The sequence below is a fragment of the Sturnira hondurensis genome, unplaced genomic scaffold (assembly GCF_014824575.4).
Source record: "Sturnira hondurensis isolate 20B ecotype Veracruz unplaced genomic scaffold, ASM1482457v3 Scaffold0003090, whole genome shotgun sequence".
Taxonomy (NCBI): domain Eukaryota; kingdom Metazoa; phylum Chordata; class Mammalia; order Chiroptera; family Phyllostomidae; genus Sturnira; species Sturnira hondurensis.
The window spans coordinates 8,743,580-8,771,036 of record NW_028075721.1 but is presented as its reverse complement, the minus strand read 5'-3'; the positions used below and the strand labels follow the sequence as shown (position 1 = coordinate 8,771,036).

Genomic DNA, 27,457 nt, shown 5'->3' with positions numbered 1-27,457 from the left:
CTTAGAGGTGAGGACCCTGAGGTGCAGGAGGCTTGCCTGTGCGTGACCGTTCATGTTTGGGGCTCTCCTCCACCCAGCTCTCCTGCCCCTGTGTGGAGAGGGGGCTCCTTGGCTGGCCTGGGTCTGTGCTGGGTGCCCTCGTCTCAAATGCCATTCCTGCCCCTGCCCAAGTCCTTCAGGAGCCACAGAGAGAGCAGGGCCCCTGTCCAGGGAGAACCCTGGCTCTGTCCCTCTCTGGCTGTGGGCACTTGGGTGTCTGCCTCAGCTTCCTCGTCTGGAAAACGTGGATAATGATAGTGTCTGTGTGGGATCATGGTGGGTAGGGAAGCGTTTGGAGCAGCCCCTTCCCCCTGTAAATGTTAGTCTTACCGTGATCTNTGTGCTGGGTGCCCTCGTCTCAAAGGCCATTCCTACCCCTGCCCAAGTCCTTCAGGAGCCACAGAGAGAGCAGGGCCCCTGTCCAGGGAGAACCCTGGCTCTGTCCCTCTCTGGCTGTGGGCACTTGGGTGTCTGCCTCAGCTTCCTCGTCTGGAAAACGTGGATAATGATAGTGTCTGTGTGGGATCGTGGTGGGTAGGGAAGCGTTTGGAGCAGCCCCTTCCCCGTGTAAATGTTAGTCTTACCGTGATCTCCCCATTGGGCAGATGGGAGCACTAGGCCCAGGAATATCTTCTAATAGCCTAGGGGACTTAGTCCCACCCCCCCACCCCCGCCCAGAGCTGGGGCCACCTGGGCTCCGGGAAGAGCCCTGCCCCCACCCCCAGCCTCACTGGTGCTCTGGCTGGGAGGCCTGTGGGGGGTGGCGCATCTACTCCTGAGCTGACACCAGCTCAGGCCGACCGTGGTGAGCTTGGCGGCTCCAGGCTGGCAGAGACCAAAGCCAAGGCCTGGAGGAGCTGGCAGAGCTTCTGGGAACCAGGGGACAGGCCTTCACATTGGAAGGAGATGGCCTGGGGCTGGGGGCCTCAATGTCCTGAAGCCAGCTCAGCTCCTGTCCCTAAATGGCTGGAGGTTCTGTAGCTAATGGGTCTGGTGTGGCTGCCCAGGCTCAGGACCACTTAACCGAACCCCAGACAAGCCACGGCGAGAGTAGAGTGGCCTCTGCCATCTCTTGGTCCCTTCCCTCCCTGACTGCTCTAGGCTCTCAGCAGTAAGCAGGGGCTCGTAGCCTCCTGCCCCAGGCTCCAGCCTCCTGGACCTCAATATCCCTACTCACTCACAGGGGTGGCATCATTGCCATGGCAGGGCTGTTGCTGGAGTGTGGGGCAAGAAATGGCTGCACAGAGTGGACTGGCCCACCGTGCACCTTCGAGAGGCCTTCCTAAACTTCAGCCGAAGGCTTTGTCTCCCGGGCCATGGGATGATTGAGTTAGAACAAGCTTGAATCCTTGAAAAGTGACCTTGAGCAAGCAAGCAGCTTAAGACCTAGAAGCTTTACTACGTAGGAGGTAAACTGAGGAGACCTGAATCTCCACCATCCAAACGAGCCCCTGCAGGGATTCACCGTGACAGCCGCTCGCCGGGCAGGGGGGCCTTCTCCAGCTGTCCCAGACCTCGGCTCCCCCACCGCCCACTCAGCTGTCTCCTTGGGAGAGGCCGTGGTGAGGTGCGGCAGCCCTGGGGCAGTGTGGCTCTGTCCCAGCCCCATCAGAGGCGTGACAGCTGTATCGGCCTCTTAGTGCCTCGTTTTCCCCAAGGAGCCGGTGCATCTTGAGTGCTGAGCATGGTGCCATCACACCGTGGCGATGTTATCACGGCCACCGTTCTGGGCCCGCCCCAAGCCCTTCTGCTAGAGAGTGGCAGGGAGTGTGTCCTAGAGCCAGGGCCCTGGCCTCACATGATGTCACTGGGAAAGGCATCAGAGAACCTGCTGCCATGAACTCCCTCTCCCAGTGGGGTTCTGATCTGCTGGCCCAAGCTGCTGTTCAAGGCTAGGACTCCCTCCTGCTCCCTGGGACCCAAGGCCGGACCAGTTTGGCCATGGTCCTGGGCCTGCAGGGGAGGCCTGAGTTCAAGTTGGGCTGGTTTCCCAGGACAGCCCTCTGCGGTCACTTCTCCACCGGGCTCAGCTCCCTTGGCCCCTGGGGCTCCTTCTCAGTGTCTGGCCAAGTCTGGCCCTCAGGGCGCGGCTCTGTGGCTGGCACCCCATGTCCCTGACCTATGGCAGTGGAGACAACTGCCCAGACCCACCTGCCTTGTTGGTGACAAATGTAAGGGGTGAACCCCAGGGGCTGGCCATGCTTGGGGCAGCTGAGTCATGCTGGGCCCAGTGCCCTCTGCCCCTGCTCCTCCAGCTGTGTCACCATCCGGGCATGTGTCAAACCTTGGGGCAGCTCATAACCTAATGCCCTTCCCCTGCTGGGTGCCGCTTCACTGCCAGCAAAGCCCCTCACTCAGGTCCAAGTGCTGTTAGTTCCCAGAGACTCACATTTTTATCCTCATTTCACAGAGGAGGAAGCAGGTCCTAGCCAGAGGTGCCGGGGGCCCAAATCCAGGTCCCCTGCCTTCCAGCCTGGACCTGTCCCCATGACACCACAGATAGCGTTCCTGGTTGGGGGAGAGCGGGAGTCTCTGCAGGGGTCTGAGTTTGACTGGGAGGTTAGGGAGCTTGGGCGTCATGTGTGTTGTTCACGGCCCCTTCCAGCCCTGAGCTTCTCTGGTCCTGGGGGTGAGTGGTCACCAATTCCCACCTTCTTCCCTGGGACTAAGTCCCTGATGGCACATCGGTCCCTCCAGCAGCACCAGGCAGAGTGTGTGGGCAGGCCATACTTGCCTCTCGGAACCCTCTCAGAGCCTTGCCGGCCACCATGCCCGGACTTGCACCATGAGTGCTGCCCAGCTGCGTCTCCAGGGGCTCCGACTAGCTGGCTAATAGCTCAGAGAGCTGGATGGGAAGCACGGAGGGAGAGGGGCTCAGGGGAATGGGACCGGAGTAAGGGAGGGGTGGGGAACCAGGGACACCCTAAATCAATGGGGAGCTGATGCTGCCCCTTGCTCTCCGTGACCCAGTGGGCCTGTGCCTGGGTAGGGGTACCCCTAACCTTGAGGCCCTTACCCCTCCCGCCCACAGTGCACGTGACATTGCCTTGGGAGAACCATGGCAGTGGGCAGGGCCAGAAGGAATCCTCCTGTGGTTTTCTCAAAGATGTACTTATCCTGTGTCCGTGAGCATGTCTGCCACACCCACCTGGGCTCTGCCACCTATGGACAGGCCCCAAACCAGCTGGGCAGCGTCTGCTCTCAAGCTCCCGGGTGAGAGTCACGCATGCCTGGGTCTCAGTGCCTGAACTGGGTAGAGGGAGCCAGGCCCAGGTGCAGGATGCATCGCCGGCGGTAATGGTGGTGGCGAGTGGGGGGACAGCAGTGCCTCCCCATAGCACCCCCGGGAGCCAGGCCTTTGCCCCCGACGTGGGCTTGGGGAACCAGAGTGGGAAGCTGCAGTAACTGCTGTCCAGGCAGAATGGGAATGTAGGGGTGAGGGGACCTGGCCCCTGGTCCTGGGCCTCTTGGACCTGCATGTCCACCATCCTGAGGACAGAAAGATGTTGGGGAGCAGGCCTGCTGCCCCCAGCCTGTCATCGGGCATAAAATGAGCCTCATCGTTTGTCCCCCACCATCACTCTAGTCAGCAGTCTCGTGGGTGTGAAGTGAATGTTGTCAATCTCTTTGGCAGAGACGAGGCTCCAGGCAGCAAGGAGCTGTGAGCTGTTGTGGGTATTGTTATTATAAGAGCCTAGTGGCTGTGGGTGGGACCCAGGATGCCGTGCCTCTGTGTGTGTGTGTGTGTGTGTGTGTGTGTGTGTGTGGCTGCAGTTTGCAGGCACCAAGTGTGTGTAAGAGGCCAGGGGGCCCCATCTGCATGCCCCCGCCGGCTCGCCTGAACCGCAGCCCCCCGCCAGCTCCCTTTAAGCACGGGATCTTTTGATCCCAGTGCAATGGCGAAGACGGCCTTCTCTGGCCCAGCAGGCCCTGGAGTCTCTTCCAGGACAAGGTTCTACTGAGAACAGCAACTCCTTTCTTTGCTTTCTCTTCCGCTTCCCCCCGGGGGCCAAAAATAGTGCCTGAATGGGACACAGCTCTGGGCCAGCAGCAAGACAATAGCCGCCTCCTGACCGACTAAAGCAGGCCTCCTGGCTCTGGTCCATCAGTGGGGGTGGAGGTGTGGGGCTGTGGGGGGTATGGGGCACTCTGGCCTCGTGGCCCCAAGCCCTTGCTGTCTTTCCCATGACCTCTGCCAGAAATCATCGCAGATCCCCGCCATTTCCTTGGAGTGTGATGGCCAAGGTGTTTCCCCACACGTTCTGGGAAATGCTTGTAGCTGCATGGCTGAGACCCTGAGCTCTCAGCTCCCTGAGCAGCCCACCCTGTCTCCCCATCAGCTGCTGGCCTGGAGCCACAGGCCTCGGTGGAGGTGCCCACCCCTGTCCCCTTCTGTGCCCTGTCTGACCCCTGGAAGCCACCTCATGAATCTGATATCCTTTTCCTTTTGACTCAGGGGAATTTTCTAGAGGTCAAAGGGTGCACCCTCTGGGGAGGAAGTGAGCTCCGTGTCACAAAGGTGATCAAATAGTTTGGATATGCACCGGATAAGAGCCACGATTAGTTAAGCAATAGACCAGCCCTGGTCTTGACATCTTCAAATCTTGGAGGAGATCTTGGTTTGAATTCCATGCCCCTCTCTTACCAGGTAGATGGCCTTGAGCAAATCACATCACCTGCCCAGCCCTCTCTTTCCTCATCTGGACAATGGGTTCAATGAGGCTGACTTCTCAGAATGGTGGGAATGGCCCTCCAAAATGCCCACTGTAGTGGCACACGGAGGGGGTTTCAGAAGCTTGGCCCCTGTGGTATTGACTCTGGGACACAGAGAGGAGGGTCTGATGTACTGGCACACGGAGGGGGTTTCAGAAGCTTGGCCCCTGTGGTATTGACTCTGGGACACAGAGAGGAGGGTCTGATGTACTCTTGGACCCCGGGAAGCTCTGGAAAAAGCCAGAGAGATTCCCCAGCCCCAGGGTTCACTCAGAAGGAAGATTCCAGGTGGGCTATGGCAATCTGGGAAGGCTTCCTGGAGAAAGTGGCTCCTGAAGACACTTTCAGGGTAGTATGGTGCACATTCTGCATGCATGGCAGCCAGTGATGGGGGTTAAAGAAGTGTCCAGCCTGGGTTGAGGTCAAGGCCACAGGTTGGCGGCCTCTAGAGGAAAATGCAGCTGTCAATAGTCATTTTGGGTCACAGAGTAAGCCTCCCCCCCACACACACACTGGGTTCTAAAAAGATTTGGATTTAAAGTTGATGCTGACAAACTTAGATGGGCAAGTGCTCTCCAAAACCCACTGTCCTAAACGCTGCCCTTCCTCCTGACAGCTCCCAGCCTGGCCTGGCCAGCATCCAAGTCACGGGCACTTGGGTAGGAGACAAGTTAGGGGGCCTCAGCTGTGTTGGGTCGGAGCCTGGCAGTGACGTAGTTCCTGAAGCTGCCAATGGTTGCCAGGGGAACGGTTGCCAGGGGCTGCTGTCACCTGCGCCCCTTCTCCCGCGCTAGCTGGCGGGCTGGCGGCTTTCAGCCCATCTTCCCTGGCTACCCCCTTTGTTTGAAGCTCCGTGAGAGTAAGGGGGCAGAGGCTGAGGTGGCTGGGCTTCCAAGTCCCCCTCCAGCCTCTTGAACCGGGAGAAACTGACCCAGAGCCCCAGCAGCCTCGGCCTGCGTGCAAGGTGAGCCCTTGGCTCGTGTATCGAAGCTCTTTCTGCATTTTTAGTCCCTTTGATTCCACAGAGGAGGAGCCCAGGTATGTCTGCCCTGCAACCCTCCTCCCTCCATCCCTCTCACTCGTGGTCCTGCTTCTCTCTCCTCCCCTCATTCCTTTTCCTTCTCCACCCCTGCCCTCCTTCCTTTCCCCTCTATCTTTCTCCTTTCCCTTTTCTTCCCCACATCCCTCCAGTCCCCCCCCATCCCGTCCCCTTCCCCTTCTCCTCCATCTTTGTCCTCTTCCATCTCTTCCCCCTGCATCCCCATTTCCCCCCCTCTTCTCCCCACACTGACAGTGTGGCTGATGATGGGAGTGGGGTGGGGGAGAGGCTGGGATGGCAGAAGGCCCCGAGTTATAAACCCTACTTTTAGGGGAACTGGTTTATTAAACAGCTTTAAGAAGAGTGAGGAAGTGGTTTGGGGTAAGGAAGGTCCTCACACCTTTCCCCGCGGTCACACCCCGGCTATAGATTATTTTCCATCCTGGGGTCACACCCCCATGGTCAGAGACGAGGGTCCAGGACCTGCAGAGGACAAAACTGGGGAGTGGAGCGGGGATGGGGTCACCTGGGGGTCCTGACATCCCCTAGGACCAGCGCCCTGGGAGGTATTCAGCGAACCCCAAGGAAACAGTTTTCGGAGCATCTTTCATCATGAATTTTGAAGTGACGCTCTTTACAGTCAGGTTGGGTCCAGGGGAACAGGCGGCAAAATCAAGGGCGTGAGTTCTGGAGCCTGGCCATGGGGTCTCATCGCCACCTCCCACTAATCGTGTGATCTCCAGCAGGTCACTTACCTCCTGGGGCCCTACTGGGGCCTCAGTTTCTGTATTTATTAAATGGTACTTGTCTCATAAGGTTTGGGGAGAATTAAGTGTGTCAGCTTGAGTAAAATGCTTAGAATCAAGTGTTGCCTTTTCACAGAGCTTAATTAATGCCAGCTGTGTCCCTGGAGGTAGTGAGCACCCCACCTGTGGGGTGTGTAAACAGCAATGGACCTGCAGAGGCTGTCCTGTGCACTCAGTGAACTTGGATGGGATCTTAATCTACCGTCCCTGGTAGTGACAGTGTACCAGGACCTGGGCCTTGAGCCCTAGCCTGGCCCAGGGAACAGCGACCTAGAAGAGAAGAAAAAAAACGGAGGGCTGGTGGCCGACCTTGGGAACACTAAGGGGTCCTGTACTTCAAGGGCAGGTGCTCTGCCAGGGCCAGGGCCGCCGAATGAATGGCAGCCTCCAGAAAGCAAGCAGGGAGGCAACGGTCAGCCCTGTGGGCCTGGTGGGAGCGTAAATGGGGAAGGGGAAATTCAGCCAGACAGCTGAGGTCCGACTGTGGTTTGCCAGACAAGGGAGTCTAGCCAGGAGGGAGGGGGAGACGACCAGCCCTGACCACCCTGGCTGCCAGCTGGGAGGTAAGCTGGGCCCTTCCCTGTGAGCCTGTCACTGTGCAGCAGGCGGGGCATGGGGACTGTAGTTCCTGACTCAGCAGAGGAGGGCATGAGGCCCAGACAGGGACACTTGGCTGCACAGCTAGTTCTGGACCTTGTGTGTCTCACTCCCGCCACCCTTGACTGGGGGCTGGGCGTTCCCCTGACAGGTGCTGACAGGTGTGTGCCGTGGGGTCTTGGTGTCCAGCCTCAGTGGCTCCTCAGGGTCGGGGCTGGGGCAGACAAACCCCGGTGCCTGAGCCCCACCCCAGGCTGGGCTGGATCTGGGACCCCTCCTAATCCCTCCTCCTCCTCCTCCTTTAGGGTCTAAGTTTCCTCAACTGACATAAAATTCTAAGAGGCTTCGATTCTCAACTCCTAAAAGCTCTTGCATCCTCACACTCTCTCTCTTTTTTCTTTCTCTCCCCCCCCTACCCCCACATTCTAAGTGTCTCAGCGGCTGGAGGCAGGGCCGAGGGCCCAGCTGGCTGTGGTCAGCTTTAATGGAACAGCCGACCTGGGGACAGGCTGGCAGTGCCCTTTCCTCAAGAGCGGGTGCTGTGGGCGCAGGGAGGCGGGACGGGGCCGAGTGTACCCTGGCTCCCGGGACCTCCTGCCTGGAAGTGTCAGGGATGCCCTGGGGACCATCGCAGCCTAAATGGCTCCTGCAGCCCATCTCTAATGGCCTCTGGGACAGCTCAGAGGGGAGGGAGGGGCTGGAGGCCAGGAGCAGGGATGCCAGCAGGCTTTCAAGTCTGTGCAACGTTCATGCTTTCTGAGAGCTTATTTTCGTGCTGATAACTGTTGCCCGTGAAAAAGAAAAAGATGCACTACGACCTTGGACTGGGACACTAAGGGCAGCCACGCCCCGTGGATCTTCATCCTGCAGGACTTATCAGAACCTTTGACGGGCTCACAGAATGCAAGACCAGGCTGGGCCTCCAGCACTTTCTAACCTGGGAAGTGGTCCTTCTTAGAGAGTGTCCTGGCTTTCTCCAGGTCCCTCCTGGTCGAGTCAGGAAGGCAGTCCTGGAGAAAGGAAGGGACTCCGGACACCAGAGTGGCTAAAACCATGGGCTTTAAGGTCGGAGGGATTTGGACTGGAGTCCTGGCCTAGCTGCTTATTTGCTAGGAGATCTTGGGCATCGCTCGACCTCTTCGGACTTCAGTTTCCTTATCTTTAAACCAGGGAGGGGCGTAATAACTTTTGCTTCACGGAGCTGTGATGAAGACTAACAATCTGTACAAGTGCTTTGCATGACACCAGGCACGAGCTGGGCACTTGCCGGTGGGAGCGGTCCTCCCCCGTCTCTCTGGAATCCCGGGGTCCTTTTCACCTGGTGGGTTTGGAAGGCGGAGGCTCAGGGCATCCAGACCTGCACAGACTTGCCACAGGGCTGGCATCCCAGTGCGTGCAGAGGCTTGGGGGCGGGAACACTGAAGCCCGGGCTCGTCTCTGGTTGGCTGACTGTGTGTTTACCTCTCTGGAGTCCCTTAAGCAAATGCTCTGATCCCACAAGAGAGCAGACCTCAGGAAGGGTGGCTCTGGGTGACTGAGTCCTTCCACGCAGGCTGGGAGCCTCCCCTTCTCCACTTCCTTGGCCCCCACAGGGCCAGGGCCCGGGCCCATCTGGGCACCCAGAGGGAGGTGGGGCCACGGCAGGACGGCCCACCAGCAGATCCGGGCAGGAATGTGGACTCGCCCTGGGCAGTGAGTGAGCCAGGCTTCGGCATCTCCAGTCTCTGGGGGAAAGCTGCTTGCTTCACTTTTATTTTCCTTTATTGTAGGAAAATTCCTGAAACCTGAAGTCACCCCACTTCCTCCAGCAATGCCAGATCCCTCTTCCTGGGGGGTGCTCTGTGTAGTCACCTAGCTTGGGCCCCGGTCACCCCACTTCAAGCAGGAAGAGGAGCAGGAGAGAGGCTCAGTGTTGGCGAGCTGTGCCCCCAGGAGCCCTGGGCTGGCGGGGTGGGGGGCTGTGCTGGGAGGGAGGTGTGGCCCCTGGCCCCACAGAGGTTGCCTCCTGTGACTTGCTGGGCACAGGCGTTTCTAAGTGAGATTGACTTTTAGTTTGGAAACCGCTGGTGGAGGGTCCTCTTGGCGCCCCTCCCCACCTCTCCTGGAGGAAACACCTGCCAGGGCGTCCCATCCAGTCCTCATCTAACTGCCATCCCCAGCTGGCCCCGGGGCCTGTCTCCTGTCTGAGCAGCCTCTCTGATCTCCTCCTCAGAGCCAACCTGCCCCACCTCAGGCTTCTTTCTCTTCCTCCTCGGGGTCCCCCTGCATCCTCGACAGGCACATGGGCATGCACACGCACAGGCACACACATGCACAGGCATGCACGGGCATGCATACATGGGTACACACATATTCGGGCACACTTGCATAGTTGTGCACACATGGGCACACACAGGCCCACGGGCACATGCATGCATGGACACATTCACACACACATACTCGCATACTTACACTCTCAAGGTTTCATCCTCGCCCTCCCCCACCCCTCTCCCTGTTCCTCTCCTGGGCCAAGCCCTTGCTTGGCCCTCTGCCCAGGGTTCAAGGTGGATCGCCAGCTGCTTGACATTGCCCCCAACCCCAGCAGCAGCTGAGGACCAGGGCTGGAACAGGGAAGCTGAATTGGGTCTTGTCCCTCCGTCCCTCCCCACAGAGGAGTAAGACCAGGCTCATACCCGAAGACCCACTGCAGGTCCACTCCATGGTAACTGCCCCCCACCCCAGTAATTTAGAAGGTAATTCTGGTGGGGGATGGGAGGTCAGGTAGAGCTTCAAGGAGGGGATGTGTCTTAAGTGGCTTGTCCAAGGGATAGGGAAGGCATTCCAGGAAAGGGACCTGAGGTGAGTGGGGTGGGTGTGGTCCACTGTCAGAGTGGGGCACCAGGCCCCGGGGCATCTTCCTGCCGGGGAAGAGCTAACCCCAGAGCCACCCAGGTCCTGTCCACTCAACTTCCACCGCCATCCTCTGCGGAAATGGGTTTTCCAGGAGCCTGGACCAGGCTAGTGGTGACTCGTGGCTGGACACGGTTGACAGAGGAAGTGACTCAGGCCCCCAGGGGGGAAGTGAGGTGCGGGTCTCCGGCCCGTGTACCCCTCTGCCAACACGAGGGTGGCAGGGCTGGGCCTGAGCTGGAGCCAGAGCCCCTTCCCCTGGGCCCAGTCACGTCGGGATCCTTGGGGACCCTGTGAGTGGCCCCCATTGTGTCAGGCTGGGCCGGACTGTTCTGTTCTCTCTGCATGTTTACGGAAAGCCTGACGTCAAGGGCAGCTGCTCTGGAAGGGGAGCTGGGGGGGCCCCTCTAGAAGCTCGGCCCCCAAACCCTCTCTCCCAGGCTGGAACTGTCTGCACAGCCTGTGCTGTCCCCCCTGATCTTCTCTCCTTTTTTGGGGGGGATCTTCCAAGCCAGGGGAGTGTGCCTCTCGGGGGCTTTGCCAGCACCAGGTCTGCAAGGCACTCTCCAGCGTGAGACCCAGGTCCGCACCTTGACCCCACCACGGTGGCTATGGAGCACGTGGCCTTTCCCTCACCTCAGTGGTCTCATCTGTAAGATGGCCGAGTGGCAGGACCTGCCTTGCAGGGTGGTGGTGTAGAGGGCGCTGCCGCTGTGGTCGTTGGGGAGAGAATCCCCCTCTCAGCCCCTCCCGGCTCTGGCCCGTGCTGTGCGAGGGTCCGTGGGCACTGGCCTGGGGCCAGTGGCTCTAAGGATATCTGACGGCTGGGGTCCATCCTGCTCTGTGGGTCCACAGTTCCAGAGACCAGGGACAAGGCCACATTGTCCGTGTGGAGATTCACACATGGGGTCCCGTCTTCAGAAAACAGGGCCCCTCAATCCTGGCCAAGCCAGTTGGGGGCAGCTGGGGTGGAGAGCCGGGAATTCTGCGGCCCTGCTGGAGGTGTTGTGGGGGTGTCACCTCCATCACAAAGACTGACTGTGCCCCCCGGGGTTGGGGTGCTGGGGAAATGGTGGTGGGCAGGGCTGCAGTGTGGGGCGGGGCTGGGCAAAGTGCTGAGTGCCCAAGTGGACAGTGCCCTCCCCCTGCCCGATGTGGGTTGGAATCTCCTCCTGGTCCCCAGTCTGCTCCCTGGTCCTTCCGAGGGTTCTGTGAACTGGCCCCAGTTCCGGATGGACGGCAAGGAGGGAACTTTTCTGGGTGGGGTGTCCGTCTTCCCATCACACTCCTGGAAAGGAAGTTTCACGCTCTAAGAATTTCCCGGCAAGGTGCTAGGGAGGTTGCGCTGGCATGGTGGCCACAAGGGCAGGGCATGGAGCGGGGTGTGGTGGGGGAAGCAGAGAGGGCCTGCAACAGGTCTGGGGGTTGAATTAGGGGCAGGCATGGGCTGGTCAGAAGGTGTACAGAGATATTTAGCTGACAGAGGGGGTGCCTACTGCATACACAGCCCTGTTCTCAGTCCTTTATGAGTATCAGTTCATTTAATCCTCCCAATGACCATTGACGTGGGCTTGACTGTTAGTTAGTCCTATTTACAGATGAGGAAAGTGAGACCCAGAGAAGGTGAGCAACTGGCCCAAGGACACACAGCAGTGACTGGGGGAACTGGGATTTGAACCCATGGACTCCGACTCTAGAGTCTCCTCTACTAAAGGTGGATTAAAGGAAGCCAGGCAGTCCCTCCCTGTCAAAGCCCAAGAATGTCCATGGGGACGGAGTCATCCATTGGAGTGGCCACTCAGACAGGATAGGGCAGGGATGAGCCAGGAAGTGTCAGGGTCATGCAGTTAGTCCCTCCCTTGTCTGTGTTTGAATTACTTTCACAGCACCCTGTGGTGGTGTATCCCCTCTTGTGCTCCTCCAGTGATGGGGAGCTCACTCCCTGTCTCTGTCTTTTGCTCTCAAAAGCCAATCCAGGAGGGCAGATACAAAGGATAATTCTACCCTTTCCTGAGATCTCGTCCACCGACAGTGGTAGCTCACTTTGGAGGTCACTGTGCCCAAGAGATACATACTTCCCAGCCCGCTCCATCCTCACTGGCTGTGTGATGTCAGGGAGTTATTGGCCCTCTCTACCTTCAAATGTAAAAGCCAGATTTTCAACGTGGTCCATGAACTACAAGTCCACAAGAGTAGAATAGATGTCACTGCAAAGGGGGGATGCCTGGAAGAGGCGACATTTGGATTGGAAGTCAGGGGCAGACAGCACCAGACAGGCAGAAAGGAGAAGGAAGGATGGGGTGTAGGAGATATATTTCTGTCCTGGATGTTGGGTTTCCTTCTGGTCTGGGGTGGCAGGCAGTTTCAAAATGCTCAGAGGCCACAGAGTAAAACTTTAAAAATCACAACCTAGGAAGCAATGACCATTCCCTAAAACACGTTCACATCCTCCTTCAAAGGTGTCCTGTGATGCCACAGAGCAGGCCAATGAGCTCAATTGACCAGTGATTGGATTTATGAAGCCTAGGAAATTAAGTTTCCATTGCACATGGTAGGGCATCTGAGACCAGCTCCAGGGTAGCTCAGTGAAGGCCTGGCCAGGGCAGGAAACAATGACCTCTTGCCTGGGCCACCCCTACCTTTAACACTATCCTCAAATAGTCTTTCCAAAAGCCACCTCTTCCTGGAAGCCCTCCTTGGTTTCTCCCAAACTCAGACTCCTTGCTAGCCTCTAGGCTGCCAAGCTTCCCTTCATCTGGCTTGTGGCAGATGACTATATCTGTCACCACAACCATATGCAGTTCCCCACAGAATGAGGATGTCTGTGTCTGTCACCGCCCAGCTTGGTCACAGGGCCAGGTGGCAGTGGGGAGGACCAGGCCACCCTGGCATCTTCCTATGAGTGCTAGACACACAGGTTCCCTGCCAGGCACTGCAGTTCTGACCAGGCAGGGAAAGCTCCTGGCCTCTGGAGTAATCCTGGGCAAGTCATTTACCTTGGAGACCTCAGCATGGCCACTTCGCAGGGTTGGAGCAAGCGTCAATGTTGGTCCAAGGGTGGGGTGGAACGGCGCTGGCTGGGAGGCAGTCGATGCTCCACTAGTAGAGGCCATAGTAGGTCAGAAGTTCCCCATCTACACCAGGGTGGAGGTGGAGGCAAGGGTAGCTGGGCCCCCTGCCCTACTTAGGCAGTAGGATGTCTCCCTGCCAGATCTGGACATCCCACTGCAGTTCCAGCTGCCCCAAGACCCAGGAAACTGGCTCCCCTTGGTGGTCATAATGGGAAGCTCCCTCTGTCTCCAGCCCCTGTAGAGGGCGCTATGGGCACGCTGATCGTTAACTCTTCTTCCTTCACAAGTCCCCAGCCCAGCCTTGATCCAGCAACCTCCCTGCTCTAGGCCCTGTCCACAGAGATGGGTGAGGAGGGTGCTGCATGGCTGGCTGAGGAGGGAATGTCCATTCTGCATGTCCCTGGGAGGCAAACAGAGGGGACTCTGGCCAGTGGTGGGAACTAAAGGAGGCCAGGTCTCCTTGCAGAGGGACCTGAGGAAGGCTTCCTGGAGGAGGTGTCCTCTGAGCTGCATCTCAGGGATGGCGATGGTGAGGTTCCAAAGGAGAACTCTGAGAGGCCCCTTTCCCCTGTGTCTCCTCCAGGCCTGGAGTGGGCACGGTGGCTCCAGGTGGTGGCCCTGTAGAGCCTTCCCCACCCTATTCTAAGATTAACCTCTCGCTGTTGGGTCCAGAGGGAAGTACAATGATCGGCCCCATTTTCCGTGACTTATACAGGAACACGTAGCAAGCCAGACGTGGAGCCAGGAATTGAACGTGGCCGGGAGCTACCATCTCCGAAACCACGCAGAGTGGTCCCCAGTATCCACCGACTGTTCTCACACTTGCCTCCCCCTCTACAGGGCTGGCCCCGCTGACCTGCGCTCCTGGCGACTTTCACGCAGTGACTTCGCAGAGTGACTGCTAAGGAGGAAGATGGCAGCCCGAGAGCCAGTGCAGACGGTGCTGTTCCTGCTGGGTCTGCTCCTCGGGGCTCAAGGTAGGCTTCCCGGGCACTGCTGTGACTCACGTTCATGTGCCCTGTGTCTAGGACAGCTGTGGGACACCCACTCGCCCCTTCAGGCAGGCACAGGCCTGCAGACGCAGCGTGGCAAGTGGACGTGGTACCTTGGGGAAAAGAGAAAGGCGTCTTATTTTTCCCTGGTGGACGGAGTCCCTTGGACTCGGGTTGGGATGGGGACACGGGTTGGGCTTCAGCCCTACCTGCCTCTGAAGCCAGAGCATCCTCGCACAGGGCGCAGCCCGCCCCATTAAACACCCTGTGGGAGAATGTTTTGCCTTTGACGTTACCATTCATTTTGAGTTTGTTCTTTGTCATAGTTTGAACCCAGTAATTTTCGATTGGGCTAGACTCAAAAATTTTTGTAGACCCTCTGAGGTACAGGCCTTTGAAATGTGCGTGGGTCTCACGCACTGGGCTCCTGTGTTCTGTGCCAAGGGCCTGCCCCCTCCTGTGGCTTCTGCCCCAGAGTGCCACCCGCAATCTCTGCCTCCTCAGGTGTCCATGGTGGAGGCTTCCGGGAAGACTTCCGTTTCTGCGGCCAGCGGAACCAGACACAGAGGAGCAGCCTCCACTATAATCAGTTGACAGAGCTGCGCATCTCCATCGAGAACTCCGAGGCAGCCCTCACAGTCCACGCCCCCTTCCCTGCAGCCTCCCCGGCTTCCAGAGCCTTCCCGGGTCCCAGGGGCCTCTACCATTTCTGCCTCTACTGGAACCGCCATGCTAGGAGATTGCACCTTCGCTACGGCAAGAATGACTTCTTGCTGAGTGACCAAGCCTCTGACTTCCTGTGCTTCCTGAACCAGCAAGAGAGCCTAGCCCCGGGCCCCCCGATGCTCGCCACCTCGGTCAGGTCCTGGTGGAGCCCCCAGAACACCAGCCTGCCCAACGTTGCTGGCTTCACCTTTTCCTTCCACAGTAAGCCAGGCAGGAGGAAGAGCTTGGGCAAAGGCCCTAAGGCAGGGAAGGCAGAAGGATGCAAGTCAGGGTCTGAAGGTCTGCTCACTCACAGAGCTTGGGCTCTGGTCACAGGCAGTGGGGAGCCATGGAAGGTGTCTGAGGGAGGGGAGAGTACGATCCGAGGCGTGCTTCAGCAGTCGTGTTGGGGGCCGGGAAGGGGCCAAGTCCTCTCCAGAGGCTGCAGGAAAGTCCGGGTGCAGGGAGATGGGGTCTGAGCAGGGTGGGAACAGAGAGAATGGAAAGAAGAGATGGGCTGCCAGGAGCCAGAGGGAAAATTCTGCTTCATCAGCAGCAGCATCATCATCATAGCTGGTTGGTCCCCATTTCACAGAAGGGCAAACTGAGGCACAGAGAGGCACAAAGTTGCATAGCTAGTAAGCAAGGGAGCCAAGATGGGAACCCAGTAGCTGGTTGGCATGGGTGGGGTGGGGAAGAGCCAGAGAAGTCAAAGTTCAGGAACTCAGTGAGGCCAACTCTGAGGGACTGCGTGTGCTGCTTGGGACATGACAGGTGTGATGTGGCCCCTGCCTCCCATTGAGTGCTGGATGGGGGGAGGAGAGGGTGGCCAGCAGGAGCTGGAGGCGTTATTGGAGGGGGTGCGAGGCTCTAGGATATCCCTGGTTCTGTTGCTGCAGGCAGCTCCAGCTTAGGGTGGGAAATTCCCAGGACTAGGGGGTGGGGGCCTGGCACTTCAAATATGTTGGCAGCCCCGGCCCATGAAAGAGTTTGAGGGGAGGCAGGAATGGGCTGGCTCCTGGCCCAGGTGTTGTCCCGGGCAGCAGACAGGGCCGGGCAGTGGCTGGGCAGTACCTTGCCCCAGCCTTGGAGGGAGAATTCTGGCCCAGTTGCAAACCAACATCCTGAAGAGCAGATCTGGCCTGGTCTTATCTGGCCTGTAGAGAGGTTTTTAAACAAAAACATGAGCTTAAGGTTTCACATTACCTAAAACTCAAGCTTTTGCCTTAGAAATTCAGATGTGGCTACCCAGGGCCTGCCTTTCCTGTGGCCCCCACTCCCCAACATGTACCTGTCCTGGTCTGCCTGCCTCATCTGAGTCCCATTGGACCGCTATAGACACTCATGTTTGCAGCCCTGGGGTGCAGGGAACCCAGGTGGAGGGCCTGGAACCTGGGGTCGGGAGGCCGGGGTTATGGAGTCCTCAGCGCCAGCACATGAGCCACATCCAGGCCCTCTTGAAGGAAGCCTGGCTAGGTCAGGGCCCTGGAAGGCCCACCCCCAACCCCCCAACCCTTCAGAAGGGCACCTGGGAGGGTGTGTCCCATGTCACCCTGCTGGGGCCACAGTTGCTGGAGGTTCTGTGTGGGAGTCCCTGGCTGGCTGGCTGCATTGCTGAGTGACTGTGGGGAGTCTGCCCTACTTGAGGAGCCTCAGTTTTCTCTTCTATAAAATGGGAACAAGTCTTGCAGAGTTGGGGAAGGACCGAGAGGCTTGTGAGTGTGACACAGACCTCCACCAAGAGCCTCAGGGGCGTCTGCCTGTGCCCCCCAGGTCCTCCCCAGAAGGCCTCCCACAATGCCTCCTCCGTGGACATGTGCGAGCTGAAACGGGACCTCCAGATGCTCAGCCAGCTTCTGAAGTCTCCCGGGAAGAGTTCCAGGAGGCCCTCAGCCACGCACACTGGCCAGTGAGTGTGGCTGTCAGTGCAGGGGCACTGGGGAGAGGCATCCCCCAGGCCTGGATCCCAGCCGGGGACCTGGAACAGGGGGCTGGGGTGGAGGCTGCCCCTGGGGCTGGCAGCATCTTCTGGTCTTTCCATCTCATCCTGGCGGGGTCAGGATACAGGCTGCCGTCCAAGCCCTACAACCGCCTGGGTCAGTACAGACCACTGGCACTTCTGCGGTCCCCCGACAGCACGCCCCAGCCCTCTCCCCAGCAGTAAAGGAGAAAGGATGGTCCCATTTTACAGCTCAGCAGACTGCGGCCCAGAGTTGGTTAGGGCAGGCCCATGGCCACAGAGCAGTCAGTCCAGGCAAACTGGGCCCAGGAGAGCCTCCCGACCCCTCCCTTCCTGTTTGCCAGGGTGTTCCCGCTCCCTCTCTTCCTCCTGCAGGTCATTCTGTCCCACACTGTTTTTCTCTCCCGCCCCTCTCTTCTCTCCCCTGGCCTTCTTTCCTGTCTCGTCTCTCCATCATCCTCTTTCCAGTGTATCTGCCCCAGTCTCTTCTTGGCTCTGGCTTCCTGCTTGCAGCCCGGATCCCCTTCCCAGCAGCTGCCCACCCTCTCTTTCTCCCGCCAGGCAGCTGCAGAACCTGGAGTCGAAGCTGACCTCCCTGAGGTTCACAGGGGATGCCATGTCCTTCAACGAAGATCGGGTCAACGCCACTGTGTGGAAGCTCCAGCCCACAGCTGGCCTCCGGGACCTGCACATCCACTCCAGGCAGGAGGTCAGGGCTCAGGATCAGGCAGGCTGGGGCAGGAAGCAGATGTGGAGGCTGTGAGGACGTCCCTCCCTGGCCTCCCAGGGCCAGATGTGTGCTGACCAGGAAGGAGCCAGGCCCAAAGAATACCCTCAGTCCGTGGCTACCCCACAGCACTGAGGACCCTTCCTGGCACAGTGGTGGGGACAGAGGTGGGGGGACCTGCTCCCTGCACTAGGGGCTCATGTGACACACCCATGTGAACAGGCGACCAACCCCAAAATGCCTGTGCATGCACCCCAGTCTTGAGACTGCCTCTTGCATGGGCCTGGTGAGCTGGGGGACACCTGCATCCCACCATGCCAGGATGCTGTAGGCAGAGTTGGCCTCGGAAGCCTAGATGACAGGGTACCATGTGCTTTTCCCAAGCCTGTTTGCCTCCGGGGCCCCTGGGCTCTAACCACAGAGCTCCCCAGCTAATGCTGGTGTCAAATGAAGGCAGGGGTGGTGGTGGTGGTGAGGAGGGCTTCCTGAAGGAGGTGTGCTTAGAGATGGTAGTATCCAGGAAGGTGTGGGGGGTGGGGGACTGGGGGCATCTCTGGCTGAGCCCTAATGGCACCCTGGTCTGCAGGAGGAGCAGGGTGAGGTCCTGGAGTACTCGGTGCTGCTGCCCCGTGAGCTTTTCCAGAAGACCAAAGGCCGGAGGGAAGAGGCTGCAAAGAGACTCCTCCTGGTGGACTTCAGCAGCCAAGCCCTGTTCCAGGTACGAGGCCCTTGTCCTAGTGGCTCCCCCTCCTCCAGGAGTCAGAGCCTTTCTGTGTAAAGTCAGGAAAAAGCTGAATGGTATTGTTCTCACTACAGTGTAAATGACTACATGTGTAATAAGTGTTTCTAGAGGGAGACCCAGCATTTTAGAGACAGGAGCCTAGAGAGCCTGGGGGACTTCTGGGCCTTTCTTCTCAGCCCTGAGCCCCATCCCTCCTCTCTCTCTCCACCCCATATGTCTAGGACAAGAATTCTAGCCAAGTCTTGGGTGAAAAGGTCTTGGGTATTGTTGTGCCAAAGACCAAAGTAGCCAACCTCTCGGAGCCCGTGGTGCTCACCTTCCAGCACCAGCCACAGCCGGTGAGTGTGAGCAAACCAACCAAGGAGATGACGATCCCCTTATGGCCAGGCTTCCCTTCCCCACCCCTGTCTTCTGAATCCCTGGACTTTAACAAAATGACAAAGTGGCCGAGGGCACCAGCCAGTCGGGTCCAAGTGGGGTGGTGGCCTGACACTGACTTCCTCAGTGTGGCCCATGAGGGGGTGGCCTGTAATGGGACCCACTCTGCCTTCTCGTCCCTGCAGAAGAACGTGACTCTACAATGCGTATTCTGGGTTGAAGATCCGGCACGTGAGTGTGGAGGGGTCCCTGTGTCAGGCAGGCATCTGGAGGAGAAAGGGGTCCTGGAGGGTGGGAGACACGGGGTTAATCAGGGTGGGCTTCCTGGAGAAAGGCAGGCTTTGAAGAGGGAGCTGCCAGATGGAGCAAAGGCTCAGTAGGGTGATACAGTCATGCATTTGGGGGTACAGCGGGGTCCTGGAGGGCTGGGCTTGACAGCGCCCCATGCCCTGCCCTCCTCAGTGAGTAGCCCAGGGAGCTGGAGCAGCGCCGGGTGTGAGACCATCAGGAGAGAGATGCAGACGTCCTGCCTCTGCAACCACCTGACGTACTTCGCAGTTCTGATGGTGAGTGGCCCCCCAGCCCTGCGGCCACACCGCAGGCCGAGTCCTTGCTGTGTGCCGGCCACGTCTCCGACCACGTGTCCTCCCTTCCTCACAACAGGCCCCATCGGAGGTGGCTCCTGCTGTTGTCCTAGCTCACAGACAATGAAACTGAGGCTCAGAGAGGTTAAGCGATTTGCCCAAAGTCACACAGCGAATAAGTAAAAGAGCTGGTCTCTAAAGCCCTTGCTGTGTGTTGCCAAGTTTTGGTGCATGATAACAATGCAGATTCCTGGCCCTAACCTGGATTCTGACTCCACAGGCTGGGGTGGGGCCAGAAGTGTGTTTCTAATGAGCCCTCAAGGGGGTGCCAGGGCCTTGAGGTAGGCATTAGTGCCTGGAGACCTCAGAAGCTGTGTGTCCCAGGCTCACGTTTCCAGAGTTGTAGGCCCAGCATCTGAGGGGCCACCGGGGCTATCAGCTCTCTCTGGGGGTGGGCACTTCCTCCCCCCACAGAAAGCTTAGTTCTGTGTTGAGTGCCGTGGGAAAATAATCAGCTCCGGGACAGAGGAGGGCTATCCGGTGAGGGTTCTCGACCTCTGTGGGTCAGGCACCCACTCGAAGCTGTGGTGAAAGTGATAGAGCCCTCTAGAGAAAGGCACCTGTGGGCCACTCGGTTCTCAGAGGTGGTTCGCAGACTCCCGAGGCCCACCGAGGGACCACAGGCCCGCCACGCATCGGGGGGACCCTGGGGCCAGCCCTGACCTGTCTCGTGGGCCCAGGTCGCCTCCGTGGAGGTGGATGCCGTGCACAAGCACTACCTGACCCTCCTCTCCTACGTGGGCTGCGTCATCTCTGCCCTGGCCTGCGTCTTCACCATCGCCTCCTACCTCTGCTCCAGGTAGGACCTGAGAGGGAGGGGTGGGCAGAGTGGAGGGACCCCACCGCTGTGGAGATCTGCCCGCCCTGGACACTGGCCCACAGACCGGGATGGGGTGTGGTTGTGGGAGCGGTGGAAACTGGCCCCTGGGAGCTGCATTTCCTACTCAGATCTATGGTGTTTGGGTAACAGCATCTGCCGGTTTTATTAACATTGCAAATTGGGAGAATTGACATGAGAATCTAGATTTCTGCCTTTGGGTAATCAGAGGCGATGCCGTGAGAAGCACATCTACTACGATGATAATAATGATACTAGTTAACACATCAAGTTTCCCACATGCTATGTGCTGTTCCAGGAGTTTTCCATGCACAAGCTTGGTCCACTCTCTCAAGGGCCCTATGCAAGAGTGCTCAGAGAGGGTGAGTGACTTGCCTGAGGTCACACAGCAGGGAAGTGGCAGAGGCAGCCTGGAACCCAGGCAGGCAGCCTCCAGGTCCCCAAGGCCTCCGTCACAGGAGCGGAGTGGCAGTGCCCCCGCCCATTCTATAGTGTCTGTTTTGAGGTCTGTTCCCTCACAGGCATTTGAGTTTGACCTCTCCCCACGGAGGCTCTGTCACCCCACCTTTTGGGTGTCTCAAGGAGGAAGGAGACCCATGGGAAGCCTTAGGCAGGGTGCATACCATCACCCAACCTCAGACCAGCCGTGTGCAGGGGTTTGGATGCTCGGTGCCTGGCTTGGCCTGAGTTGAGGGCTGCCTGCATCAGGGCCTGGGCCCCTTTGGCAGGAGGGACGACCCCCTTAGTTCTGTGGGACATGGGGAGGGTGCTCACAGCCTCAACTGGGAGGTGGCATGGGTGGAGCCGCAGGCATGCATGTACATAAGCAGTTGGTTGTGTGTGCCCACAGCTGTGCACATGGTGGGCCCAGAGTCACTGGTGGGGAGGGACAGTGGGCAGGCTCAGTAGAGAGATGAGGGAAGGGCCACAAGCCCCTAAGGCCTACCCATTGTCACCAAAGTGCCCAAGGACACTGGGACAGGAACCCTTAGGGGGACTGAGCATCCCCCCTGTGCCAGACACTCTGCATCAGTGTGACCCTCACCCTGACCCTGTGCTGAGGGCCGTCCTCCCACTCCACTGATGAGTAAACTGAGGGTGAGGGGCAGCCCAAGGTGGGGCAGGACTGGCACAGGATTCCAGGACGGTGACACTGGGGCTGGAGTATCCTGCTGTGCCCTCCAGGACAGGCAGTGGGGGGTGGGCAGATCATGGCTGGGGGTGGGGGTAGGGGTAGGCAGGAAAGCCCTGCCGTGCCCTGGACCATGCAGAGTCCTGGGTGGGGCTGGGGCTGGGAGGTGCACACACAGATTTACAAACCCAAAGAGGGACAGACTCCCACACCCCATGCTTGCAGACTGATAGACAAGGTTGTGCAGACGGGTGCACGCGACAGGGGAGGCACAGGTTCTTCAAGCCAACAACAAACCCAAAAACCTCTCTCCTCCAACTCTGGGGGCTTCTGGGTGGTTGTTGTGACTGATTGGTCNTGCCCAAGGACACTGGGACAGGAACCCTTAGGGGGACTGAGCATCCCCCCTGTGCCAGACACTCTGCATCAGTGTGACCCTCACCCTGACCCTGTGCTGAGGGCCGTCCTCCCACTCCACTGATGAGTAAACTGAGGGTGAGGGGCAGCCCAAGGTGGGGCAGGACTGGCACAGGATTCCAGGACGGTGACACTGGGGCTGGAGTATCCTGCTGTGCCCTCCAGGACAGGCAGTGGGGGGTGGGCAGATCATGGCTGGGGGTGGGGGTAGGGGTGGGCAGGAAAGGCCTGCCGTGCCCTGGACCATGCAGAGTCCTGGGTGGGGCTGGGGCTGGGAGGTGCACACACAGATTTGCAAACCCAAAGACAGACAGACTCCCACACCCCATGCTTGCAGACTGATAGACAAGGTTGTGCAGACGGGTGCATGCGACAGGGGAGGCACAGGTTCTCCAAGCCAACAACAAACCCAAAAACCTCTCTCCTCCAACTCTGGGGGCTTCTGGGTGGTTGTTGTGGCTGATTGGTCTGTTTTGCTCTGTCTGGCTAAAGCTGCTCTCAAATGCACATACAGTGCCCAAGCCCGTGGGTGCTTGGCACATAGTAAGTGCACAGGAACAAGTAGAGTGGGGAACAGCCTGGCTGCAGCCATAGGAGTGTGTGTGTGTGTGGCCTGGGAAGGCTGCCTGGAGGAGGAGGAGCAGGTACCCCCCCTACCTCCCCACACTGGTCACAAGATACCCCTTCTCCCTTGTCCCTGCACCCCTCACACAGGAGGAAGACTCGGGATTACACCATCAAGGTGCACATGAACCTGCTACTGGCCGTCTTCCTGCTGGATGTGAGCTTCCTGCTCAGCGAGCCGGTGGCACTGATGGGCTCGGAGGCCGGCTGCCGGGCCAGCGCCATCTTCCTGCACTTCTCCCTGCTCGCTTGCCTCTCCTGGATGGGCCTTGAGGGCTACAACCTCTACCGCCTCGTGGTTGAGGTCTTCGGCACCTATGTCCCCGGTTACCTGCTCAAGCTGAGCGTTGTGGGCTGGGGTAAGTTGGTGGAGGCTGTGGGTGGGGCCCTCCGACCTGCCTGGGCTTCTGGCCAAACACAGGCACTCTGCTGTGCTTCTCTACCCTCCTCTCTCACTGCTTCCTTCACTGCTCCCCCAGCCTCAGGGGGTCTGTACCTCTGCTGGGTTGGGGAAGGTGAGGCCATGAGCCCTGTCCACCAACAAACACAGGTTCTCCAAGTCACTCACCACTGTACTGGGGAAGTTTGCAGGCAGTGACCACGTGCAGATGCGCAGGCTATGTGCTGCTCGAAGGCACTCAGTCCCAGGACAAGAGGGGCTGTCATCCAGTCTTCCCCTCACCTAATCCCCCAGGCTGGCAGTGGCCCTGCCTGTGGATCCCCCTGAACCTCGGGCGACAGAGTCTATGTCTCCAGCACTTGCTCTTGGCCAGCGACGACCCAATTCACCTATGGCCCAGACCTCCCTTCTCAGATTGGAGGCCCAGGGCACACACCACGAGCCCTGTGGACATCGCACATCCTACCAACCTTTGCATGTCTCTGGCCCAGCTTGCTGCTTCTCCTGTGTTTCTCATTCGGCCTCTTCTCCGTTCATTCCTGTGACTCCCATGAAATTCCTTCAGAGGTGGCTCTCTGCCCAGACCATGGTGTTTGGTGGTAGGACAGCCCTTCAGGGAGCTCTCCGTCTCCACCTCATGGACAAGGTCAAGGCCCAGTGCAGACATCCCCTGGGGGCAGAACTCTGGATCTCCCCTTTGAACTGTCCCTCATCCCACCAATGTCCTGTTTGCTTCTCCCATTTTCCTTGTGACATCCAGCCCCTCAGCAGGAATCTGCAGGTCCTTTCTCTTAAGGTTCCCCCAGAGGGTGAGGGGACAGGGATGCAGTCAGGAGAGATGGGTTTCCTCTGTGGAAAACCCAAACTGAAGTGGGGAAGAGGCAGGCCCCGCCTGGAGAACCCACCCCAGATGGACTCCTCGGGTTCTGGAGCACAGGCCGAGAGAAGGTCCTGCCAGAGGTCAGGGGAGGGCGTGGGCCTCAGAGGGCGGGCAGTGGAGCTCCACGCTTTGCTGTCCCCAGGCTTCCCGCTCTTCCTGGTGACGTTGGTGGCCCTGGTGAACATGAACAACTACGGCTCCATCATCCTGTCTGTGCACAAGACCCCCGAGAGTGTCATCTACCCTTCCATGTGAGTGGCTGGGCAATGAGGGTAGGAACTTGGGCCTCGGTGGGCTTCGCCTTGTGCCATCAGTATTATTGCTCGCTTAATGTTTTTCTTTAAATCACCCAACACGGTAATTTAAATATATGTCTAAAAACGATCGTATCAACTACAACTGGGAAATAGACACAGCGACCAGGCCTCTCCTCTGACCTCAGCAGAGGAGCCCGGGGGCACAGAGAAGAGAGGGGCTTGGGGTCGAAAGTGGGGCCCCTGCACCTCCCTGTGCCGCCTGCATGCCCTGAGCTGCCCGCCCCCGTCACAGGTGCTGGATCCGGGACACCCTGGTCAGCCACATCACCAACCTGGGCCTCTTCAGCCTGGTGTTGCTGTTCAACACGGCCATGCTGGCCACCATGGTGGCGCAGATCCTGCGGCTGCGGCCGCACACCCAGAAATGGCCCCATGTGCTGACCCTGCTGGGCCTCAGCCTGGTCCTCGGCCTGCCCTGGGCCTTGATCTTCTTCTCCTTTGCTTCTGGAACCTTCCAGCTGGTTGTCCTCTACTTCTTCAGCATCGTCACCTCCTTACAAGGTAGGCGTGGAGAAGACCCTACCCCTGGCCAGCCAGGCCACCTGTACCTCGAGCACAGGGCAGGGGAGTAGATGACCCAGGCCACCAGAAGGCGCCCCTTCCCTGGGCTGCAGCTTTCCCATTCACAAGGTGGGGGCATCCAGGCCTTGGTCAATGGGTCTGTATTGAGTACCACTCTGGGCAGGCCCCATGCTCAGCCCTGGGGCTGCTGCTGTGAACTGGTTGGGTGGTGGCCTTGTTCATCTCCAGTAGGGGAGGCTGTGTGACAAGCACCAGGCAGCCATCAAAGGGGGTCTTGCAGAACAGGGAATAGTGGTGATGGACAGGCTGGTCTGGGCAGGGGCCTTCTAGGGAGGGTGGCCAGGGTGACTTCTGTGTAGGAGATATTTGAAAACAACAGAGGGATCCGGCCTGGGAGAGATCAAGGGCTCTGTCACTCAGGCGTGTTCCTCAGACCAGATCATTAGAAATGCGGACTCTGCCCCGGCCCAGACCTGGGGAGTCAGAATCCACATCACAGCAGGCACTGAGGGGCACACTGCCGGTCGGGGAGACCCATTCTGGGGGAGGAGCACTCCAGGCAGTGGTAGAATGAGGCTGGGACTGGGGATTGCGTACAACAGGGAGGCTGAGCAGGGCTTCAGGGAGTGAGTGGGGACAGCAGGTGGAGAAGGTGAGCAGGGAGGAGCAGCGCATCTAACTTGAGGACAGAAGAGTCCCTTTCTGCTATACCTGCAGCCCTGCACCACCGCCCCCCTCATCTCACACACACATGTGCACATGCGCACATGCACATACACACACATACACACCTCTGTTTTTGGAAGGACTCAGACAGGAAGACAGGCAAGGGATGGCCAGGCCTAGGGCCACACAGGGGCTGTGAGGCTGGCCTTCCACATGGGGTCCCCATGGATGGAGTGTCAGGGGTAGGAGGCCAGTCTTTCTTTCTCACCTGTGACATGGAGGGGGCTCTGGCAGGATTATAAGTGATGCCCATCGACCCCCACACACATTTGCTGGGCTGTTAACAAGTCATCGAGTGATGATCGGAAAGGAGCAATGCTCAGTGAGGAAGCAGACAGGTCCTGGGCCCCGACCACTGACGTTTGATTCCTGGCTCGGCTGAGTCCTCAAGCACCCTGGGCCTCAGTTTCCTCATTTGTAACACAAATGGTGTTGAGGGGGCCTGGCCTTACAGGAATGTAAGACACCAAAGTAGGAGGGCACACAGCGAATCACACAGGGCTAGCATGTCGCAGGTGCCCCCAGGCTGCCGTGGGAGCCTTTGCCGGAAGGAGGGCAGGGGGCCGATCTGAGTCAAGGTGACTCTGGAAGGGGATGTCTGGGGGAGGGGTGATGCTGCCAGCCTGCTGAGCTCCGTGTCCCTCGCTACCCACAGGCTTCCTCATCTTCCTCTGGTACTGGTCCATGCGGCTGCAGGCCCAGGGTGGTCCCTCCCCTCTGAGGAGCAGCTCGGACGGTACCAAGCTCCCCATCACCTCGGGCAGCACCTCGTCCAGCTGCATCTAGGCCAGCGGCCGTCCGCCCAGTGTGAGGAAGCAGAGACATGGGCTCTCCTCACCACTGCCTGCAGCCCCTGCTGCTGGGACTGGCTGTTGGCAAGTCAGCCGGAGACTTGAGAAGGAAGGCCCCCGGCCTCAGAGGGCTGGAGCTGTTGCTACGGCGGCCGGACTCCCAGATTGGCCTTTATGCGTTGGACTGCGGACCGCTTGGCTCTTAGGCTCAGCTCACAAGGGGCTTTGGAGTGGTGGGGCTGTCTTCCTGGCCATCCCAACCTGGGGCTGAAGGCCAGTCTTAACTTACCAGCACTGGGATTAGCCCTGGTGGCTGGGGGCTGGGAGCCCGCAGGCCCCAGAGTCTGGTCATGGACCTTGGAGACCTGACAGCATCCCTGGTCCCGCACCCTCACCTGGGACAGAAATGTGCCACAGCTGTCCTGATTCTGGTGACCACCAGGAGCATACTTTGCAGCCCCTGCCATTTTAACCCAAGGGTAGCACCCAGGGCAAAAGGGGTTGGGGCCAAGCTTCGGACCCCTGGAGAAGGAGAGCCCCCACACCATGCCCATCACACAGCAGCAGCTGCCCTACCTCTGGGCCCAGCTCACCTCTTCCTCTCCCCTCCCCTTTCACAGCCTGGGGTTGCCCATTCCAATGGGGTATTTTGGGTCGTGGTCCCCAAGAACCGCCTGGTGCCTGCTGTAAACCTTTATCTACTGCAAGGGCCTTTGCTGGCCCCTGACTCAGGCTTAGTGTGTATGTTCTGGGCTAGGCCCCTTTGTCCATCTGGGCCTCTCTATAAACTGTACCATCCTTGCTCACCACTGCCAAGCCCATACCTCGCAGAGGACCTCAGCCTCTCCCATTGGCCTCTGGTGGCAAGAACTGTGGTGTGTGGCAGACTATTTTTTCCTACCCCCGCACTCTGAAGACTGAGACATATCCCCCCGGCCTGGAGCCCATCACAGTTAATTCTCCTGAACACGGATAGCCAGGCCTGCCACTCCCACTGCGAACTTTCAGTCTAGTGCGTGAGGCATGCGCAAGACAGGACCTCCTGGAGCTGTGGCCATTGGGTTGGGGAAGCCATCCTCCTGGCTGGAAATCCAGGAAGACTTCCTGCAGGAAGCAGCATTTGATCTGGACCTCAGCCTCAAAGATGGGGAGGATCTTCTTTTTAACTACTAATTCTTTTGTCTTTGGTATTAAAAACAAGTACATGTTCATTGTAGAGAATTTGAAAACTATAGAAGCGTGTAAAGAAGAAAATAAAAATCAGCTGTTGTCATGACCAAACCAATGTAACTGTTTTTGGAGCATTGCCTTCCGAGTTTTCTTCTCTGCATCTATGAAGGGTTGCTGATTAGGAAACATGAATGAGAGAAGAAGACCATGTGTGAGGAAAAAAATCTACTGCTGGAAACTATCAGGACAATGGAGGGAATAAAGGGCAACTTGGTGTCGATGTTGGGGAGGCAATGGGGAGTGGTGGGGTCTGCGGTCCGCTGGGAATGGTGCACCCA

At 58.6% G+C, this 27,457-nt stretch overlaps 1 protein-coding gene across 3 annotated transcripts in view; it reads left to right on the top strand.

Moving 5' to 3' along the window:
- Positions 1-27,234, top strand: part of ADGRG1 (adhesion G protein-coupled receptor G1) — a 38,689-nt gene extending 11,455 nt beyond the window's left edge. For 2 of the 3 annotated variants that reach the window (XM_037041637.1, XM_037041636.1), the window contains exons 2-14: positions 13,995-14,131; positions 14,651-15,073; positions 16,625-16,760; positions 17,373-17,520; positions 18,125-18,256; positions 18,502-18,618; positions 18,844-18,889; positions 19,121-19,224; positions 19,983-20,101; positions 22,404-22,672; positions 23,736-23,844; positions 24,143-24,411; positions 25,814-27,234. In XM_037041637.1, the coding sequence (XP_036897532.1) occupies positions 14,068-14,131; positions 14,651-15,073; positions 16,625-16,760; positions 17,373-17,520; positions 18,125-18,256; positions 18,502-18,618; positions 18,844-18,889; positions 19,121-19,224; positions 19,983-20,101; positions 22,404-22,672; positions 23,736-23,844; positions 24,143-24,411; positions 25,814-25,944 (2,067 nt within the window). In that variant the 5' untranslated portion in view covers positions 13,995-14,067 and the 3' untranslated portion in view covers positions 25,945-27,234. Of the gene's footprint in view, positions 1-6,470; positions 6,538-13,994; positions 14,132-14,650; positions 15,074-16,624; positions 16,761-17,372; positions 17,521-18,124; positions 18,257-18,501; positions 18,619-18,843; positions 18,890-19,120; positions 19,225-19,982; positions 20,102-22,403; positions 22,673-23,735; positions 23,845-24,142; positions 24,412-25,813 lie in introns of those variants that run through there. The other variant, XM_037041638.1, reaches the window with a different exon arrangement.
- The last annotated feature ends 223 nt before the right edge of the window (positions 27,235-27,457 follow it).